The sequence below is a fragment of the Macrobrachium rosenbergii genome, chromosome 8, assembly GCF_040412425.1.
Source record: "Macrobrachium rosenbergii isolate ZJJX-2024 chromosome 8, ASM4041242v1, whole genome shotgun sequence".
NCBI lineage: Eukaryota > Metazoa > Arthropoda > Malacostraca > Decapoda > Palaemonidae > Macrobrachium > Macrobrachium rosenbergii.
The window spans coordinates 47,673,689-47,694,649 of record NC_089748.1 but is presented as its reverse complement, the minus strand read 5'-3'; the positions used below and the strand labels follow the sequence as shown (position 1 = coordinate 47,694,649).

The 20,961-nt window shown below is 34.2% G+C and overlaps 1 protein-coding gene across 1 annotated transcript in view; it reads left to right on the top strand.

The window, feature by feature from the left end:
- RhoGAPp190 (Rho GTPase-activating protein 190) overlaps nucleotides 1-20,961 on the top strand; it is a 218,402-nt gene that overhangs the window by 119,066 nt on the left and 78,375 nt on the right. Inside the window, 3 exon segments of the mRNA XM_067107727.1 lie at nucleotides 8,793-9,209; nucleotides 17,250-17,306; nucleotides 17,309-17,401. Of these exon segments, the coding sequence (XP_066963828.1) occupies nucleotides 8,793-9,209; nucleotides 17,250-17,306; nucleotides 17,309-17,401 (567 nt within the window).

Here is a 20,961-nt window from a genome sequence, read left to right as displayed (position 1 = left end):
TTTTAAGCTAAAGCTGTTGCTGGTGCATTATGCGAAGATTCCTCGGGCATCAAAGAATCCAAGGTATATCTCCCAGTTATATGAATGTCAGTTTCCAAGGCGGGGGTGATTATCTTTACTTTTGAGAACTGGTTCTTCATCCACTTTACACTTACCTCCCAATACCACCTCTGTCTAGCAATGAATGAACCAGGGAATCATGGCCATCTTCAAGAGCTCTTACTGTAGATGAATGTTTAGGCAGGCTGGAGATGCAACAGATGAGAGTTGTAGAGATTCACAAGCAGCATCGCTGTGAAGAGGAGCAGGCACCAGAATTAGAATCAAGATGCCTTCACCACCAGCAAGTTTCAGCAGGCTCTGTGCACATTGATAAAGCCCTTGTGCTTTTCAAGGAGATAGATTCCAATGCTGAACACTTACTTACTAAATAATGGTGGGAGTGTACAACTCTTATATTTCTCTTGGGTGATTTTGAATTAAGGGAAGAGCCGCAGAATTCAGGGTACCTTCAACCAGTTGTTGCAAAAACCTGCAAATCCAAAAGTTTAAAAAATTCAGCCTTCAAGGTCATCATTGCAGTACTCTCCTCTTCCTCCAGCTTCCTTCTCCAGCCCATGGAGCACATTGATGTCAGCCGTCAGGTACGATACCATATATAGTACAGTACAGTACATTTAATTTTTAAAAATTTATTTAAAAGGCAATAAAATGTTGAACTACTGAATAACTTGTGACGCCGAGCCTCTGTGCAATTCTGCCACTCATGTTTTTCCTGTGCTTTGTCTTCCACAATACTCCACTCATTTCCAGCATCCCTTTCCATAGTTCTCATCTGAATAGATCCTGGCCTTCCAACTCTTATGGTACCCACAGGATCTTAGCTGGCATATCTTTCTGTTGGTTTGTGTGAAGGAAATGTCCAAGCCATCTTCATCTTCCTTTCTTCATTATCTCATCTACATATTGAACATGTATTATTTCTAACTCTCCTGCCATCTCACGCCTAATATTCTTTTTGAAGCTTTATTTTCAAATTAACAAAATCTTTTACTTAAAGTTTCATTGTTAAACCATGATTCACGTCCATATAGCAATGTAGATTATACTAGACTTTTGTAGAATCCTTAATATTCAGTTTCAGTTTATTTGACTTCCAAATCTGCCCATTTTTTTTACATGCCTTTTCCAGTCCTTAATTAAATTCCAGCTAAAGAAAATGTCTAGTGGATATCATTGACCCTAAATATTTGAAAGAATCAATCTCATTAATCCATTCTTCATTTCATGTTTTTCAACATTTTGAATACATTATGTAGACTTTGGTAGGGTAATGACCTGGTCTTTGGAACATAACCATGTTGCTTTGTGGATGTAGACTCTGTTCCTACATAATACCGTAGTTACAGTGTGCTTTCCCTTCAGTAATTTCATAGAAATGTTTATCAGAAGGCGAGCAAGTCATCTAGGAAGTTTGCTGTTCCATGTTCATTCTTTATATAGTATATCATCACTGTTACTGCCATGTCAGAAAAGAATTCATTTGGTTTGTTTTTATATTTTCATTTATATTAGTTAAAGTATAAAACAGTGAACTGAGAGCTGTTATTATCGTGTTTATTTGATTTGCGCTATGTTTATCAAAATTTCAAGTAAATACATTAGATATACTACTTTGTCACTGCGAGTACTAAGTGGTTCAGGTTACATGTAAAAGGCTGCAGGAATACCGATTTAAATGTAGAAATTTATACTGAGGTATTGATGAAAAGCAATGGAAGGTGACTCCTTATTCATCAATATTAAACAGTGATTAGTTATCAGCCTCTATACAGTAGAATTTCCATAGGAGTTAGTATAGTCTCAGCATAACACTTGACTGTACTTTCATTTGCTTATGTGTGAGATAGTTTTTTTGTACTAGATGTTGCTGTAGAGGGCTACGTAGAGTAGATTTTTCATAACAGTCATTTCAAGTTTATTTTTTTTTTATAATACTGTACTGTAGTTTGAACAAGTAGAGATCTGGAATGCTATTCAGTTAGTTTATAGCATGGCTGTTCCCTATTTTAAATGACAATCCCTTCAAGCTAAATATTACGAATATTTACTTTGCACAATTCTAAGTTTTTTATATGTTGGTTACAAGGTTTTTGAGAAGTGTGTCCAAATTATCTTCAGAATGAAAGATAAATTTATAATTCTAAGTAGGGTTTAAAGTTTTCATAAGCATTAACAGAGAGAGATCGTTATAACTATTTTATTGTGAATTGTTTGTTTATTGTGACAGCAGTGTAAAGTATTTTTTACAATGCAATTCTAGTATTCTTTGGTGGATTGCATTAACACTGTTATTTGTATTTTTTCCCCCCAAGAAAATTATAAAATTGAACCAGCTCAACGATGCAATAGCATCTTCAGTGTTGAATGTTGTAGATTTTGTAGCAACCTTTTGTCTATTTTACTTTTTTCAGTGTTAGCACTGTAGGTTAGGAAGAAATTACATTATTCTTGATTTTAGGTAGATTTCCTTGTTAATTGTGAATAGTAATAATTATACTAATATCATTATTATTATTATTATTATTAATATTAATTAACCCATCCAGATTATGTTATATTCGTGTAGTTTCCTTCCAAACCATTCCGGATTAATTTTTACTCTCATTTTATCATCCATGCATACAATTAATTTATAACGAAGTCATGAAAATATGGAATGTTGAATATATAAACAAAGTCAAAGTTCACGGCGAGAGAACGATGGAAGTGCTGCAAGGCCTGTCGACTTATTATCCCTTAGCAGACTGAAGAAATATAAAAATAAGTTTACAAAGAGCTCATATAAATGACAGATGGTTAGGAAGGAATACGTACCTGGAATCTGACACACTGGAAAATTAAGTGAACTGTTAAAACAGGCTTAAATATTTAGTGAGGTTTCATGTGAGATTAGATCAACTGTTGAAAAGCAGGACAGGACAATTAAAAGATACAAGGTGATTGACCATCAAAAAATGTTATAAAAGTACAACTCAATAATTCCCATTTTTTTGTAAACAATAATTTTTGAAGATGAAAATTTTATTTGTAAAAATGTTCATCTTGCAAAAATTCTAGTAGTATTTACAAAAAAAAAGGGAGAATTATTGAGTTGTACTTTCAAAAATTTCGGTGGTCAGTCACCTCCCGTATAATCTTTTAATTGTCCTGTCCCCTGCTTCTGAACCTCTTTGTAAAACCTCTTAAATATTTTCTGTTTTTGGCAGTTCTACTAACTCTTCAATTGTGTCAGCCCCAGTACATATTTTTTCCTTGTAACCCCATCTGTCATTATATGAGCTTTTCTTGTAAACTTTTATATTTCTTCAGTTTGCTAGTGGTGATAAGTTGAAAGGCCTTGCAGCACTCCATGTTTTCTTCCCTTCATGATTTTGTCTCCTGGCTTGTATAAATAATTATTTTGATATTGCAGTCCATTTTATAACAAAAGGATGCATGATCATTGTTATAGCTCTTTAGAGCTCTGCATCCTCTCATACTAAGAACAAGCAGTTCATCTCAGTGCATACTTTAAAGAGGTAATTTATCTCTATTCGCTGTTGAATTTCTCTGGTCCAGAAGGCTTTTATTTCTCTTACTGTTGGATTGTGGAACAGTCTACCTAAGGATGATGTGCAATTAGTAACTTAAAGTTCAAGGGAAGGTGCGTTGCATTACTACCATAAGCAGTTCCCTTAGTACTTTAATAATTTATTTACATTTTTATGTAAATAAATAATATGTTAATTTATTTTTTTCTAATAACTGATTTGCTCTTTCTGTATTTCGTATTACCTTCTATTAGTTTTTTAAATGAACACCATATTCTTAGGAGGCTTAAGCGTCAAGTCAGTGGCTCCTGTGGACTTGCCCCATATGAATAGGGTTCATCTTCTGAATAATAATAATAATAATAATAATAATAATAATAATAATAATCATCTTGAATTCTTAGTGTTCTAGTAACTTTCCATTGTGTTTTTGTAAACATTTCTCTCTTTACCCATGGTGTTAATATGCCCTAGAGGAAACATGAAATTAGAGTTCTGCTAAAACTTTGTCTACAGATGAGTACCTGTCAGTTGTGGGGATGCAGGATCTGTGATTTTGTACTCTGCATCATTTTTGGATTTATACTTTTGTGAGTTGATAAAAATGCCAGAAGAATGGATGTATTGAGCAAAGAAGAAGTTATATTTAATATTTGTTTCTTCCCAGATGATGAATTTCAACTGGTTCCTGCAAATAAAGTATTTTTATCCTCTCAATATGACATATTGCAAGAAAATAACATAGACTAATTACCTGTAGAAACATTGCCAAACTATTGATGTGCTAGAGCGAAACTTCTCATTGGCTGAGAGATTGCTTCAATTTTAGAACTGTATTGCCCCAGAAATGCTTCAATTTTAGAACTGTATTGCCCCAGAAAACTTGATAAGTATCAAATCCAGAAAAAACTAGTTTCCCCACTTATTATGGGGTTAGATTCATATAGCCACATAGGAAGTCAATTTTTATTGTGATTGGATTTACCATAGAAGAAGTGGATATTTTCTTTACCTTATTCTACCATCAGTATGTCCCCATTGTGCATGTAATTCTTATTTAAGCAGATATCATTCACAATACATCTACTGAACTGTAATCAGACATTTGATTAGATACCGTATTAATTGTAACATAATAAAATTGTCAGAATATGGAAAACATGTTCAGGTTATTACTATGATGCAGAGAGCATATGAATGAAATTGAAGAAGTTTCCCATACAATAGTTATACCTCATTTTCTGACATGCTACTTCAAAGTTATGATCTCTTCTTGGCCAGGGTTGTGACGGAAAGGTGGTTGTGGGAGGGCTGGTGTGAGTAACAAGCCTGGCTTGGTCAGAAAATAAAGGCTGGAAATTTTCATTTGCCTAACCTGCAGTTACTTCAGAACAAGCTAGTAGTTTCTGTCAAAGGGCCCAAAATTTTTTTTTGCCAGTGTCTGTGATTACTCTCTCCTTGCTTTTATTACCATTTATCAGTACAGGTGTATTGGGCCAGACATTTCTTCTTATATTGTTTCTATCACCTATTATTTATGCCATAAATGTACTTTTTACATTTATGGCGGAGAGAGAATCCAGCAACATAAAGAAATTTTATATACTTTTACCATCAGTGCTTATCAGTTAAGTATGTTGACCATACTACATGTAACTTGACTCCTATCAAAACTGATTAAAAAGTATCATCAGTATTAGAATGTTATGGGTAGCAAAGGAAGTCTAGTGAATACAAAGAAGCATTTGAAGCAAGTAGTTAGAAAGATATAAAAATTTGTAGCTCCAGAGTTAAAAGTGCATATTATGAGAGAACATCCAAAAGGCTTGATGTGTATTATTGTGCTGACTGGTGTGCAATAAATCATGAAACTAGAAGCCTCCCTTAACAGAGATCACCCAAGTCCTCGATGTGGTTGATTGATAGGGCAAAGAAGAGCAATATTATTATATTGAATTTTGTGAATCTTTGCCAAAAAAAAGAAGGCTGCCAGAAGCATTAAGTCTAGATATCACTTACGTGAAAACTATTCTGATGCATGCAAAATCTTAAGACTCAGGCCTACATGAAAATAAATGGAGAGGAGATGATGACAGGTAAACTCATTTGAATTTTGGTTTGGCAGAGAAATCATATTTAATGAAAATCTTCTGGGACTTCATTAAAAAGGAAATATTAGTCATGTGTCTTGGAAATGTTTGGAAAAGTACTGAAAGTTGCAAATGCTGCTATGATCATCCTCACTTTTGAAGACCCTGAAGTACAGTTTAATTAGCATATAGAGGAACAGTAAATTTTGTCACCTATTTCTTTTACGTAAAAATTTAAAACTGTGACAAATACCCGCTGTCTACACTTCAGATTCTTACTGTAATAATCATAAGATGGATCATAGACTGTACTGGCAATACTTGCAAGCACTGAGATCAAGAAGCTGCTCTGGGTAAATCAGAAGCAGAGCATATCAGTGTGGGTTATGTTAGAAAGCTTTCAAACTAATAAAAATAATTACCTAGGCTATAAAATGCAGTGAGAACTAAAACTAAAGTGTCAACCCTAATTTAGGTGCTCTCTTTCTGCTATCATAAGCTTGTGCAGTAAATGTGACTATTATTGAAAAAGAAAAACCTGGTATCACCAGTGCATTGACCTTTGGGACTAAGTTCCTTCGAAGGCATATATGCTGCCCATTACCTCTTAAATCTACTACTATCACTACAAAAGTAAACTGATTTTGAAGAAGATTCCTCCAAGACTAGTACTGTACTACATCATCCGAAGCGAAGATGAATCATCCCAATCCCTCTTAGGGCAAAGAGAGAGATGGAAAGAGACAGAGCTGGAAAACTTAGAGTTTATTGTTTATCCTGTGCTTTAAGAGCTTTCCTTAAAAAAGGTTGATTTTACATTTGAAAGTAAGAAAATTATTCCCCCAACTTTCTTGTAATTTTCTTGTAAAATTGCACCTTTTCTAAAATAAATTTTAGTATACAGTACAATGAACTTAATACAAAATTTTTCTTAGGCTGAACTACAGCATTTTATTTTTTAAAAGACAAAAATACTATTAACTTTTTATCCTTTCTTAGACCACTAACGAGAGTGATTTTGCAGGAAGACACTCTCTCTCTCTCTCTCTCTCTCTCTCTCTCTCTCTCTCTCTCTCTCTCTCTCTCTCTCTCTCTCTCTCTCTCTCTCTCTCTCTCTCTCTCTCTCTCTCTAAACTACAGTGACTTTCTTCTTTACTTTTGGATTTTTTGTAATAGATTGGTGAAAAATTTAAGAAATAACTACTTTTAATATCGTAAAATTGGCATAGCAGATATAAAAGATCAAGTGAAAAAATTGGGAGAGATATGGGTCAATAATTTTAATAAAGACAACCAGTGTGTGTGTGTATATATATATATATATATATATATATATATATATATATATATATATATATATATATATATATATATATATATATATATATACACACACACACACATATGTATATAGGCAGTCCCCAGTTATCAGCGGGCTCAATTACCAGCAATTCGGGTTTTCGGTGCTTGTCTAGCGACGAAAATCAGCGATTAGCACCAATTTCCGCTTATCAGCACCGGTAATCGCGTATTGGTGCTGATACATACCTAACAGAGGCAACGATAACCGAAAATGCACCAAAAATCACCAATTTTCGATTATCGGAGATTTTCGCTTATCGTCACGACGTCAGAACGGAACCCCTGCCAGTAACCAGGGACTGCCTGTATATATATATATAAATAAACCCCATTACTACTTATCCACTTAACAGCAAGGAAATAGTATTGAGATGAACAAATAACTACTGTTTTGTCAGTAATTGGCCTTTTGTGAAGTGTGAATAAAATTCTAAGGTAATCACATACCAAAGATAGTAATTGCCAGAAATGTGCATTAAGTGCAAAGTGAGATATGAGAATTGCCATTGAACAGGAGACTGCTGTGTAAGTAATAATAACTAGTAGGAAGTATTAGGTGTTGCTGGGAGGATGACTTTGGCTCCTTGCAGTTTGAGCCCAAAACACTCTTGGTTTACATGATAACTTTTGTTTGTTGTAGTATTTCTTGTTGCTGCAATTGTAGGGGTTAAACAGGATATGGTCTTACAGTGCTGATTCTTGCATGAACATCATCCTAGCACTGTTACTCGGTCTCGCTGGTCTATTCCCATTGCCGGAGTGGCAAACTTAATCCAAGAACACAATACCTGGATATTTGATGTTGGTTTTTGCAGGGCTATGCCCTTCATTTCAGCAGTCATATACTGTTACATAAGTGTTTTTATGTGTAATAGGGATGTGTTTACTAAATGTCCTGAGCATTTTGGAAATGTGTTCCACATAATGAAGGTAATTTTATATTTAAGTTTCATCATCATGCCAGGTGGATGTGACATTGTATGATCAGAGAAAACATTAGGTGGTGTTTTGAATTGTAATGGTTTTCACAATGTGATACACTTAATGACAGTTGTAGGTTAAGCGTTCTTTCATATAAATAATTACTGTAATTTATATCATCATTTAGGCATTGTGAGACATTGTCAATTAATAATTTCAATGTTTCAAGAAATAGTAATAGAAAATTTTTTTTTTTAAGAAGCTTCTGTGCACCTTTTTTCCTAATCTTTCCTAATAGCACTTGTTTTGCAAGCATAAGGTTTCTCAGATTTAAATAGATGTTCTGACATGGGAGTGGTATTGTTTTGGTATTAAAAAATACTTGACAAGAACTTCAAAACTTACCACACTTACTTGGTAAAAAATTTTTACATTCGTTATTGGAAGTGAAGTAATACGTATGTGTGTATTAGGTTTAAGATATTCCCAAAATGTTGAACCAGAACCTCTGTTTAATGTTGCTTAAAGATTGTTTATGTAAATTTAGTCTGTAATTATTTTGACAGTTTATATATGTAATATGTTAGGTTTTAGGGTCCTGAAACAGCACTTCTCTACAGTGGGTTTTGTTGTTTCCTTGGTATCATAAGTAGCCAATTCTAATTTTTTTATTGTTTACTGTTTGTTGTCATAACATTTTATGTTGTTTACATTTCAGATTGTCACTAAATTTTAATGTACATAGAGTAACAAGTAGTAGAAAGCCTAATTTTGTTTTATTTTGTTTTCACACAAATGCAAATGCTAGGTTTCTTCTTTGTTACAGAATTATTTCGTCAATCTTATCCAAGCACAGAGTCTCTGCCCACAACTGTGTCTTCCCGCTCCAAGGTTTCCACTCAGCCCTCAGACCTAGAGCCTACTTACCCTCCCCTGCCACCATACCCTCCTCCTCCTCCCTCCACTTCACCACCCCCATACAGTTTTGTAGCTCGCGATCATTCCTTTGATGTTGGGAGTGGGGTACCAACCTACCACTCACGGGATGGAGGAGCCTCCTCTCCTTCCCAGCGTGATCGTCCTCCCCCTCCCCCTTACTCATTTGCCCCTCGCACCTTGCCCCATGACATGAATAAACCCCAGCCTGCCCCCAGACATCAGTTCTTTAAGGCAGAGAGTTTGACGCTTGACCACGGGGGCTCAGACCAAGACTACCTCGTGATGCCAGAGAGCGTGGACAGGGGTGAATATCCTCTTTTGCTCGATTATACTCTGGCACACTTTATGATTTTGGCTTGTCACTGTAAATCCATTATTTTAGCTTGCTGCTGTTTCTAAATATGGGGATAGACCAGTAAAAAGTGCATGCTAACCTTCACTGAAGGAAATTTCAAATTCTAGAGTTAAATATATTGTTTTAGCACTGAAAGAATAAAAAATAGTTCTGAAAAATGTAACCCTTGTCGATTCATTGAAAACATTAAAACAGCAAATGCTGTACAAAACATTAAATGATTAAAGTAGTTCAAATTTGTCAATTTTCCCTTTTGGGAAGTCATTTTGAGAGCCAGAGGGGATATTTTCCAGTCATAATGTCATTACATGTTTACAGTATACACAAATCCTTTGTGACCTATAGAGATCTTAGCTCCATAGGTGTTTTACTTTTGGTCAGCAAAAGGATACAAGCTGAAACCTTTCACACAGTCTTGGTGGGTATGGTTTGTCTCTCCCCATCCGGTAGCCGTAAATTTATAAAAAAACATTTGATGCCACTTTGTACAGCCTGTGCATTGCCTTGTAGTGAATTCAGTTGTGTTTTGCATGCCATTGCCTGGTGTATTTGCATGCATAAAGCAAGATTTCTCATTTTAAGAGTGTCATAAATAGAAGCTTTTTATGGCATATCAAGGTTACAGTTTTTTGAAGTGTTATAGTACATATTTTCAACCATGCTAGCATTAGGATTGTAGTTATTAGGGGGAAGATATTTTTATCATGGATACAGCAACTGGCATTATATTTTGTATTTAGAACAGTCCTCCCTGTATGGAATCCTCATAGATGGAATTTTGTAGGGCTGTTGGTGTTGCTACGGTTATCCTATAATTTATGGCACAGTATTTACATTTCAAATGACCCAGTGACTTGCAAACTAATAAAAAATTTTAATGTTCCAAGGATCTTGATATTATGGATTTAGGTTCTCTTTCTGAGTATTAAGTACTTCAAACTATTTTTTAGATATAATGTACTTATGAGTTTCTGTTATTTTCATCAGTTTTTAGTTAATATAACTGACGGTTTTTGAAGATTTTTCTGCTGCTGATAATTGCTGTACTCTAGTCTTAATCTTGTAAGAAATGGAGCAGTAGATATAGAATACGAGTTATATAACCTGGTTGTCAGGATTTTAGGCCCACATTTGTGTTTTGCTTCATAAATTATTTTCACTCAGATACCTTTAATAACTTCCACCCTCTTTCCCCATGATGAAATTTCTATTGTAAACAGTTATTTTTTATGAGAAAGAAAACAAAAGTATTTCTTTATTCTAAATGGTGAACATAGTACTTTATACAGTGTATTGCAAAGTTGTAAAGAACTTTTGCTGACAGATGTATCATGAATATTTTGAGACTGTGCAATACTTGAAAAAAATATAAACAGTTAGGTTGTGGTGATTACATATTTAATCAGTAAACATGAGTATAATTGCCATTTAATATCAAACCAAGTGGAATGAATACCTCTTATTTATGAGCAAGAGCAGTCATTTTAAGAAGTGTGATTCATTTTGAATGAGTACTGATGACTTGTATTTATGCAGTACTTAGCAAACATGGCACTGATTTCTCTATTTGGTTAATCCTTATTCTGAGTTAGAAGTGAAGGGGACTTAAATGATACTGCATACCCATTCTTTTCTAAAGTGGAGTCTTGCTGTTGCAAGCTAAGATTAGAAATTGTTCTCTTCATGAACTGTAATCTGTGTGATCAAGTACCATGTATTTTTCAGAATTGAGTAGAAGATTACAATGTATACAGTATGTAGTTCATTATTTTGAAAAATCTTTAGGATAGCAAAGGCTTTCAGCAGTCTTGATTCCAGTTTGGTCAGTATAGTTCATAACACAAGTTATTAATTGTTTTTGCTTGCATGTGTTATGAAGTCGTCCTAAGACATCTATATCGAGGAGCAAAGTTTTTGGTGGAGGTTTTTCAAAAGTTTGAGTTAATTGAACAAATAAATATGTAGTGAAGGTGGATGCTGTGCCATTTATGCTAGTTGGCATGTATCAATAATGGTCATAGATTCAGGTGCAGAATTGTAAATTAAATTGCCTCTGGTGTGTCTTTTTAGTTGTTGTATTTCCAGGAGAAAAAATATTAAGAGGAAAAATGTTTTCAGCTCACTGCCAAAAATTTTTCATTGTTTGGTGTATTGTATGAATATATCCTGAGAACTCCATTCCTAGTTATCACTATTACTTTAAGGTAGTTCAGTGAAACTGTTGAGTCACATTTTGAGACTGTTGTAGGGCTGGCTCAAAGTGTTCATTCTTAAACGGAAATTGAAAATTCCTGTAAGGGAAAGTTGAAGAATTTGGACTGCTGGTTTGGAAGAGACCAATGGGAATGGCTGAAAAGTAAAAAGGCAAAAGAGCAATTCATATCGAAATCATGGCTTGCTTCAAAGAACCTGTGGTACCATCTGCAGTGTTTCATGCAAGGCACACTGCAGGCTGTGCCACTTACTTTGTTCCTCGATGTTCTTTAAACAGTTTTTCTGTTTTACAAGATGAGGCGGTAAAATCCAGAATTATTTTTTGTACCCATTGTTACTTTAAAATGAATTCAAATATTACAGGATAGTCTATGGGGTATTTTAGGAAGTGGAATCCATGAAAAAACTTTATTCGAATAGATTTTTTATCTCCAAATTGGAACTAATACAGGTAATGCCAAATATAGGTGTAACAGCATCATCAGGTGAAAATTTACTATCCATGAATTGTTGCATGATACTAAAAGCATTTGACCTGTATAAACTTTACATTAATGACAAATGTACCAAAGTGGATCAATAAGTGTTTTTCACAATGTCAGAACTTAACATGGTAAAGGTTCTCCCTTAATACCTTTCTGACACAGTCAGGAAACACAGTTTTATTCCATTTTTTATATTCCATTTTTTACACTACACTGTGCAGAAATCTAGTCTGCATTCTATATCTTTTCTCTAAAGAAGAGAGCAAGCACCATAGCAATGCTTTCTCTGATTTTTTCTCAGTTTTTTTTAATAATAAAATATGAGAAAAACAATTCACATAAGAACGTGAACATTAATTGAAATCTATAGATAATTTCCATTTTATTTCTATAAAAGTCTTCTGTATAAAGGATAAAAGAAATTTTATATGGTAATGTAAAGTAACTTTTAAAATGCAGTCACCTGCTATTCTTAAATTCCAAATAGTGCATTAATTTCCATGTGGTACTATTCTGAGGAATGTTAGGAGCTATAGAAAGGCAGACTTTGGCAGTGATCACCAGCTTCTAATTGCCACTAAAGTTGGAATTGAAAGTACCCAACATAAATGTTGATGCAAATATATAGGCTTAGTACTTAAAAATTTCTTGAAGAACATCTAGAAGCTTTGATGGTTGAAACATATGTGAGGTGATGCAGACAGTCAGTGAAACCCAGTTTGTTATTAGAAATTTATATCACTGCTGGAAAAGAAGTACTGGAATATAGTTTATAAAGACAAACCTTAAATGACAAATGATATCTGGGATAATAAAGAATGTCAGGAAGGTGAACGCAGAATAGAACTTGCTAAAAGAATGTCAGGAAGGTGAACACAAAATGGAACTTGCTAAAAGTATGCAAGTATAGGTAGTTAAGTTAAACAAAGCTCAATAAGAGATGTGGGAATACTTGGAAGAGGACAGATGATGCTGACAATGCTATGTATTCAGGAAGTTGCATTGGTGTTTAGGTAGCCCACAAAAATATTAAAGAAACATCCTTTGGTGCAAATAGATAGAAAAATGACTTTCAAAAGGAGAGATCAGTAAGTGAAGAAGACTTGAAGGTACTAAAGAAGGAATTCAGTTTTTGAAGTGGAATCAGTAATATAGAAACTTATGAGATGGAAAGCCCCAGGTTATGATGGAATTACTGCTGAGATTGTTTAGTTGAGGATGAAATGACTAGTCTGTTTTGCAGAGTATGGAATTAGGAAACAAAGCTTGATGCTTGGGAATTAGAGATAGTGAAGGTACCAAAGGAAGGTGACCTGACTGAGCGTGGTAATTATAGAGGCATTACACGTCTGTTAGTTCTATTGAAAATATTCAGTATGTTTATTCTTGAAAAGTTAGAGAAAGAAATTGGTAAAAAGCTAACTGATCAACAGACTAGTTTTAGCAGGGAAGTCTGGATAAACAATCATTTATAACTAACTAACTACAAAAGGCAGTAATTGCACAAATAAAATATTTGCATTAAGTTAAATTGTGTTTACTATTTTATGGAGTTTAAAAATCCATTTCTAGTGGTTTTGTTGATTATGAGAAGGCTTTTGATTTTGGTTACAGACCAATAATGTAGAATATTATTGCATTCCAGTTGATTAAGCAAAACTTGAAACTGCCATGTACAAAGTAGAAGCAGATTTAATAATGATTGGGATATGTCAGTTAAATTTGCAGTAAGCATTGGGGTGCATCAATATTATGAGAGGTTTCGTGTCACTAATTGAAATAATATGCCAAATCAAGCAGTGGACTTGCTGAGTAAGATTTGGAAATCAAAACAACTGATATTGCATATGAATGTGTAAGATTATGCGTAATTGTAATAAATCTTTATTGCTATATGAACATTAATCATGGTATGTCAATGAAACTATAGAAGATATTGTCAGGTTGAGAACATATCTTTCAGAATAAAAGGAGTCCGATGGCAGGGTAGTTAGAAATGATACCTTAAGATCCATATGTAGGTGAGATAATGATGAAGGGGAAATGGAAATGACTTGGAAATGTCCTTTGAACTAACATGGAAAATTGTATATAAAAGTGTCAGTTATTCTTTCTTGTGCACTAGAAGAAAAATGGAGAAAAGCTTACAGTATTCGCCTCTCGTAGTTTTAACCTTTGTGATGATGATAATTTTTCTGGTGGTGATTATTACCATATAAGGCCCAGGACAGTCAACTAATTTACCATTATTAAATCCTAGCAGAAGGAAACTGTTGCCAGTGCAGACAGAGGTCTCATAGACTACTTCATTATTTCTTTTCTTCTTTACAACCTAATAGACTCAAAGGAAACCATTGAACTAACATTGTTACTGGTCTCTGTGTTGATACACCAAATCAACATGGTGATGTGCCAGTTGGGAGGATTATGAATATTCTCACCATTTTAGTGTAAACTGAATTAGGTTTTTAGGTCAGCCCCATGAAAATTAGGAATGTTAATCTGGTAGACTTATCAATGCATCTAAAATGCTTCCATTGTCATTAAGCATCACTGCTCACTGTGTGAATGAACTCGTCACCTCAGGAGGATTGAGTGGTTGTTTTTGTCTCCCCTCCTAACCAACAACCATTTGTAGACTCCATTGAGCATTACTCCTCATGGTGTGCACACAATTCAGCTATCTAAGCAGTGTTGATTAACTGGTATTATCCTTCTTAAAAACCATTGCCCATTACACAGACCCCTGGCATGCAAGCCTAAGCATGAACAATAGAAGCTCTTAATGCCATGGGCTGTACAGCCCCCCTTGAGGTGGGAACACTTCCTTCCGTGCAGGATAAACCATGACAACCAAAAAGTGGGATTACTAGCTTCTGCAGGACTGATTAGGAGTCCTCTTCTCTCCAGCTAAAATGCCCACAACCAAAACCTGTATCTACTGTGAATTTGTGAAAATTTGTTGTTGTACAAGAAAGTTCTTTTATAATGTACTACTTATTAGAACAGGAATGTTATTACAGAAGTTTTTGCTGTTGTGCATAAAATGCCCTTTGAACAGAAAAATTATAAAATGTACTGTGTAGGAGAATGTATCCTTTTTTTTTTTTTTTACATTGAAAAAGTCTCATTGGGCCTGATTGGGTGTAGGTTAGCACGCTGTGATGTTAGGGTTTGCTGACAGATGACCATCATTAGCCAGTAAGAGAAGGTTAGGAAACTGTTCATAATGTTTTCAGCTTTAATATAATAGGTGTATATAATTACTTAGTTACAAAGTTTTAGAAAATAATTCTGTAAGGTTTAGCTATTATGGCCTTTCATTGAAGTCACGCCTCTCTCCTCTGGGTAGACGCAGAACTACTTGCCGGAAAGAAATTAAGAATAGCTAGAAACAAGCAAGGAAGATACTGTATACTGTCCCTATTTTTGGGCTAGTCCTCACTTCTCTTGCATAAATCTTGAATAATCTGTTCTTTGAATACTGCAGTAATAAAAAAAAAAAGTTTAGTATATCTTAGTTTAACCAGACCACTTAGCTGATTAACAGCTCTCCTGGGGCTAGCCCGAAGGATTAGATTTATTTTACGTGGCTAAGAACCAACTGGTTACCTAGCAACGGGACCTACAGCTTATTGTGGAATCCGAACCACATTATGATGAGAAGTGAATTTCTAATAACCTGTAGTAAGGTAATGTTCTGTGTAGATAAAAACAAAGTATAATTTTATAAAAAGACATTTTTAAAATTATCATTTGATTTATTGGAAGGACTTTTATATAATTGTTATAGCCTTGGAAAACAGAGAAAGACAAGCGCTTCTAATGGGTTATCAAATAAATATTACAATAATTTATTTGATATGCATGAGAAGTTTATTAAAATTGATCTGGATTTCAAGTAATAAAAGCATATGACTCCTTTACAGCAAATCAGATTTTTTTAGCTATTTTCTTTTCATAGTGAACAATTTATGTTGCCTTAATTGTCTCTTTCTTTCTTACTAATTGCTCCTTTGGCTTCTTGGCTCGCTTTTATAGCAAAAGTCAAGTTTTGTAGGTTTTGCAGTCATCAGAAATCTAGGAAATCAATATGTTGTGGTAAGATCATCAGATCTCGCCATTACATCTCAACAGAGAATTGACTTGAAGTCTTCTTCTCATATTGAACATTACATCTTGGCAATCAGGCTCTTTGGTTTTGCCTGCAAGCATTTAAATTGTATTATTGCCTTAGGAAGTGGTATATTTAAAAAATATAATGCTGTTTGCATTTCCCATGCAGTTTTTTTTTTTTTTTAGATTTCTACTTTGTTTTATTCAGAAATGAGGTATAGAACTATGTTCATCATGTACACTCTGTAAGTCTTCTTGGTTCGTAATGAATCATAGTGACTTGCAAAATATTGAATGAAGACATTTATGTGCTGTTTAATAATATAATGCTTATATTATGAAGTAGGTGTTCAAGATATTTATTGGGATAATATTTTCTTACTGTCTACTTTCTTCATTTAATATATTTATGATTTAACCTTGGAAAATTTTGTTTTTAATGTAGCTTGTAGTGTATTTTGACAGACAAAGAAAATATTTTTATTGTTTGACATGGTCTGCATTCCCTTGTCAGCCTGATATGCAGTTCGGTAGCAGATTTTAAGGGTATCACCTCTTTTTGACACTTGAGGCAATTTATGAATGTTGTATCGTACTAACTACTCAGGACTGGTTTAAGAATGCCTTCTCCACACAGATGGGTGGGCATATGTGTTAATGACAGACCTGCTAACTTGTGGGTGCTGCATCCCTTTTCAAGTTGCATTAGGTTTTCTGGATGTTTTATTGATGGTAGACCTTTTCTTTTGCAGACAAGTGATTTTTTCCTACAACGTTGACAGACTTTTCTAAGCTAAAACTAGAACATGGAGTTAGGTTATGGAATATGGTTTCTTACCAGTTATTTTCTATTGACAACAAAGTATTGACTACAAAATATCAGACTAGGGTTTAGTCAATTTTAAAAGTAATATGACAATTAAAGGGAATGCCAGCTCTCCAGGGTTAATGGTGTCTGTTTACCTGTAACATTGCAGTATGCCCTTCATCACACCCAGAATACTTGAAGAATTTGCTTTGCGATGCTAATTAAAATTTTGCTCTCATAAATAAAATTAAGTCTTCAAACATATACTGAGCTGGTGTGTGAGGAATGGTTCATGGAAGGGTGACAGTGCATCACATGTGTGGGTGAGGTAGTAACTTGGTTGGTGTGTGGTTGGTGGTCCCACAGGTGGTCTACAAGTGTATCCTCCCACGACTCCCTGAGCAGTTCCCTGACCGCGTAGTGCTGAGGGGCCCCACGCCGCTTGGTGAAGGCCACCACACTCCCCACACCCACTCTGCACTCAGCAACATCTCGCACCTCCCTCGATGACCTCACATGTAACGTACACTTTAGTGCGTTTACAAATTGATATACTGTACAGTATTTACTATTAAAGTAGTTAACAGTCAGTCAGCACTAGGAATTGAAATCAGGTATCACGCACGAATTTTGAACTTTTATTAAGTCAGTTAATGCTTCTTGGTCCAAAGGAGTCATTCCTTTCGAAGTCAAATAAATTTTTAACGTTCACATTCCTTGTTGAAGAAGGCATGTGTGAAATCAAGAGATTATGAAATAGACTTGCAAAATTTCTGCATATTGTAGTTGACTGACTTGATGAGGGACTTAATGGAGACATAGCTAAAAGGGTAGTTATGGAGAATGCCTTTTTTTTTTTTTTTAAGTGCTTGCCAGTGTTGTGTCTTGTGTTTTCTATATTATGTTTTTGTCTCTTGATTCTTTCCCCCTAAAATACTTATTTTGAAGGCTTATGTTTTTAAGGTGAATTGCTGATTAGAAGGTTTATTTTCTTAGGATAATTGATAGCTGCTGCTGTTTGAACACTTAGTTTGCTTTGTAAAATGAAAAATTTACTTTTTTTCCTTAAATGTCAAATAATAGCTTACCATTGCTTGGAGTGGAAGTAAGTAATTTTTATCAATCTTTCATAAAAGATTTTCTTGCTTGTCTTAGTATCCATAATTAGATTTTTGTTTGTGTCTATTTCTGTCTTATGTTGAGCATAATGAACATATAAATAGTTTGGTGAAGTAACTGAACTCAGTGTTTTAAAAACATACCATATTAGTTAGAAAAGTTTTAATTCAGTACCGAGTTGTCATGCTCGAAATACATTTTGAACACCATGTTGTGCCTCCATGATTAGAGGGAGTAGCTTTTTATTTTGTCTTGTTGTGTCTTACTTGGTGTATGTGAAGGAAGGAGTGAATTAGGAATTTATATTGTTACACTATAATTTTTGTAGAGAATTTCGTTGTGGTCTTTCCTAGATTTTTCTTAAAATATTGGATATACCAGTGTCTTTGGGTGTGCTTATATCTCATAAAATTGTCCTCATTTGATGCTTATGTCATTTGCCTATTATCTGTTGAAGACTACTTTATAAAGTAGGTTGCTGTGAATTTTTATACTTGAGAATCTCATAGTAGCATAGAATTTTCAAATTTGAGTTTTTGATTGTCATGGTGTATTTTGGATGCTTTGAATGAAATATAACTCATTGGTAATTGTGAAGTTTGTTTGGTTAGGATAGACTGAAGGAACTTTAAGAGTTTTTAATTTTTTTTTTTTTACACTTGACATGCCTTCAAAAGATTTCCATTCCTCTACATTTCACTGAAACACTGGCCTTTTGTTTTCTTTTGTTTACCCTCTGTAAGGTGGTTCTGCACTTTGGATTTTCTTTGGCTGTAAAATGCAAGCACCTTATTTTATAGGCATTTTTGAAATTTTCACAAGTTTGACCTTAGAATTTCTTTTTCAATTTTTAGTCATTGAAAAGCAGACATACTGACTAGGTTTAAGTTTCACACAGTACATTATTCCTGTAAGGTTAGATTTCTTTATTATCGGTCTCATTATATATAGAAAGGGGGTGAGAAACATAAGAATTGTATACCAGTCCCTTTTAGAGTTAGAGGTTAACCCAAAAAGGATAGGATCAGGAATTCTGTTTAAAATTTACATAAACCTAAAACCTTGTATAGTTCTTCGTCTTTTGATAAGGCACAAATCCATGTGATACTTGATATCAGACTTTTCAAGACTCGCTAAGATTTTGCAAGATAATGGCATATTTGTTTGTGGTTTGGGGAAGGGGGTTTATACAGATGTGTTTTGGGGAAGGGGATTTATGCAGACCCGCATATCTGAAATTTCTAAGTTTTGCTTTATTCAAAGTTTATTGTTATTCAGAATTATGAAGAGGAAAATCTATTATATGTAAAACCTGTCCGTCAGGTCATCTTTTTTTTTTGTTTTCTGTGGTCATTAGCACATGTCCATATTTTTAGGATAAAAATGGCATTGTTGCTTGACTCCTAATAAGAAATATATGTACATCATCCCTAATATATACTTTTACAGTGTCAGAAAAGTTAATAATGGTTAGATTATTGGTTTTATACTTTGTAGCATTTCTGAACATGTTTACTGTAGTTCCTCCTGGAGACTAGGTATTAATGACCTGTTCCAAGGTAGTGGATTATGAACCTAAATTTTTTTTTTTTTTTTGTACAAATGTCCAATAAATATCCATGCAATATTATTATTAGAAAGACTCAGCACTTTGCTGTTGCAGTATTGAGAACATCTTATTCAATATTATTGTGAAAAATGGCCTTCCAGTATCAACTCCCAAAAAGTTAGACCATGTTTTGGATATTCAGATTTTAAAAAATTGTCATATAGGAGGTTAGAAGACTTGTCATGTAGTCATGCACTAGTTATTTGTGCTTGTCACCCTCCCTGTAACTAGTAGTGTGAATTGAATAGGAAAAATAATACTTTTGAAATTTCCACATTATCATGTAGATGCGTAACAAACACTTGCACACATTGTGGAGGAGAGCATCAAAGCAAGGCGTGATTGTGCTGCAGAGTAATAGTTGAAAGTGGTTTATGTTAGTTTATTCTAATGCAGTGGAAAGTATGCTTTGGGTTTGTAAATGAAATTCAGATTAAAAATCAAAACTCCTTTATCTGAAGGTTTTTGAGATCCGTATATTGTACATCATTTTAGATTAAAATAATTATTAACATGCTTAAACAGAATCAGATTTCTCTCTGTGAGCTTAATTGATCCCAAGAACCAGTTTGTAAGTTGCAAGGTGCTAAGGTTCCTTTGTTTATACTGCACCTTATTATTATGGAACACTTTGGTCTTCTCACACCACACCAGAGTACAGTACACAGTGTCTGCTAGTGAAAGAAATTTGTGCCAGGAAGATAGACTTTATTAGAATCTGTGAAAGTTAAGCACCTTACAATATTTTCCAAGATCACATGACCATGGATGCTGGGTTTAGAAACTGATTTTTGTGGTCGGAGAAAATTATAACCTCTTTTTTTGCATAGTAAGAGCTCTTAGAATTTTCAAACTTTGTAATCTTTTCTTCATGACATAAGTGGAATATAACAAGTGATAAGTGAATACAGTACATAATTCCACTTTCATTATAGTAATGATAAATGGCATCTGAAAGCTTTTCATAGGAAGCAGCAACAAGTTTTAGGTGAATTTGCTCTTTGTCATTGTTTTGCAAACACATACATAATTGGATACAGTGCAATAGGAACAACATATAATTGCGTGTTTTCTATTACTTTCTGACAAACAACAACTTGTATTATCAGCGTACATATCAACTTGCACACTTGTCACACTGATCTAACTACCTATAAGCTAATGCTAGAAATTGAGAGTGATAGAAGTGTAAGTGACATTTAATATAGATAAATGGATTTATAAAGGATGCCATCTGCAAGCTTTGAATTGCTGATGTGTAGCTATGTTTATTACTGGTCCATTACTGATACAATACTCTACTGGTTAGTGGTAGTATTCATCTATTACTTTTAAAATCCATTTTTCTCT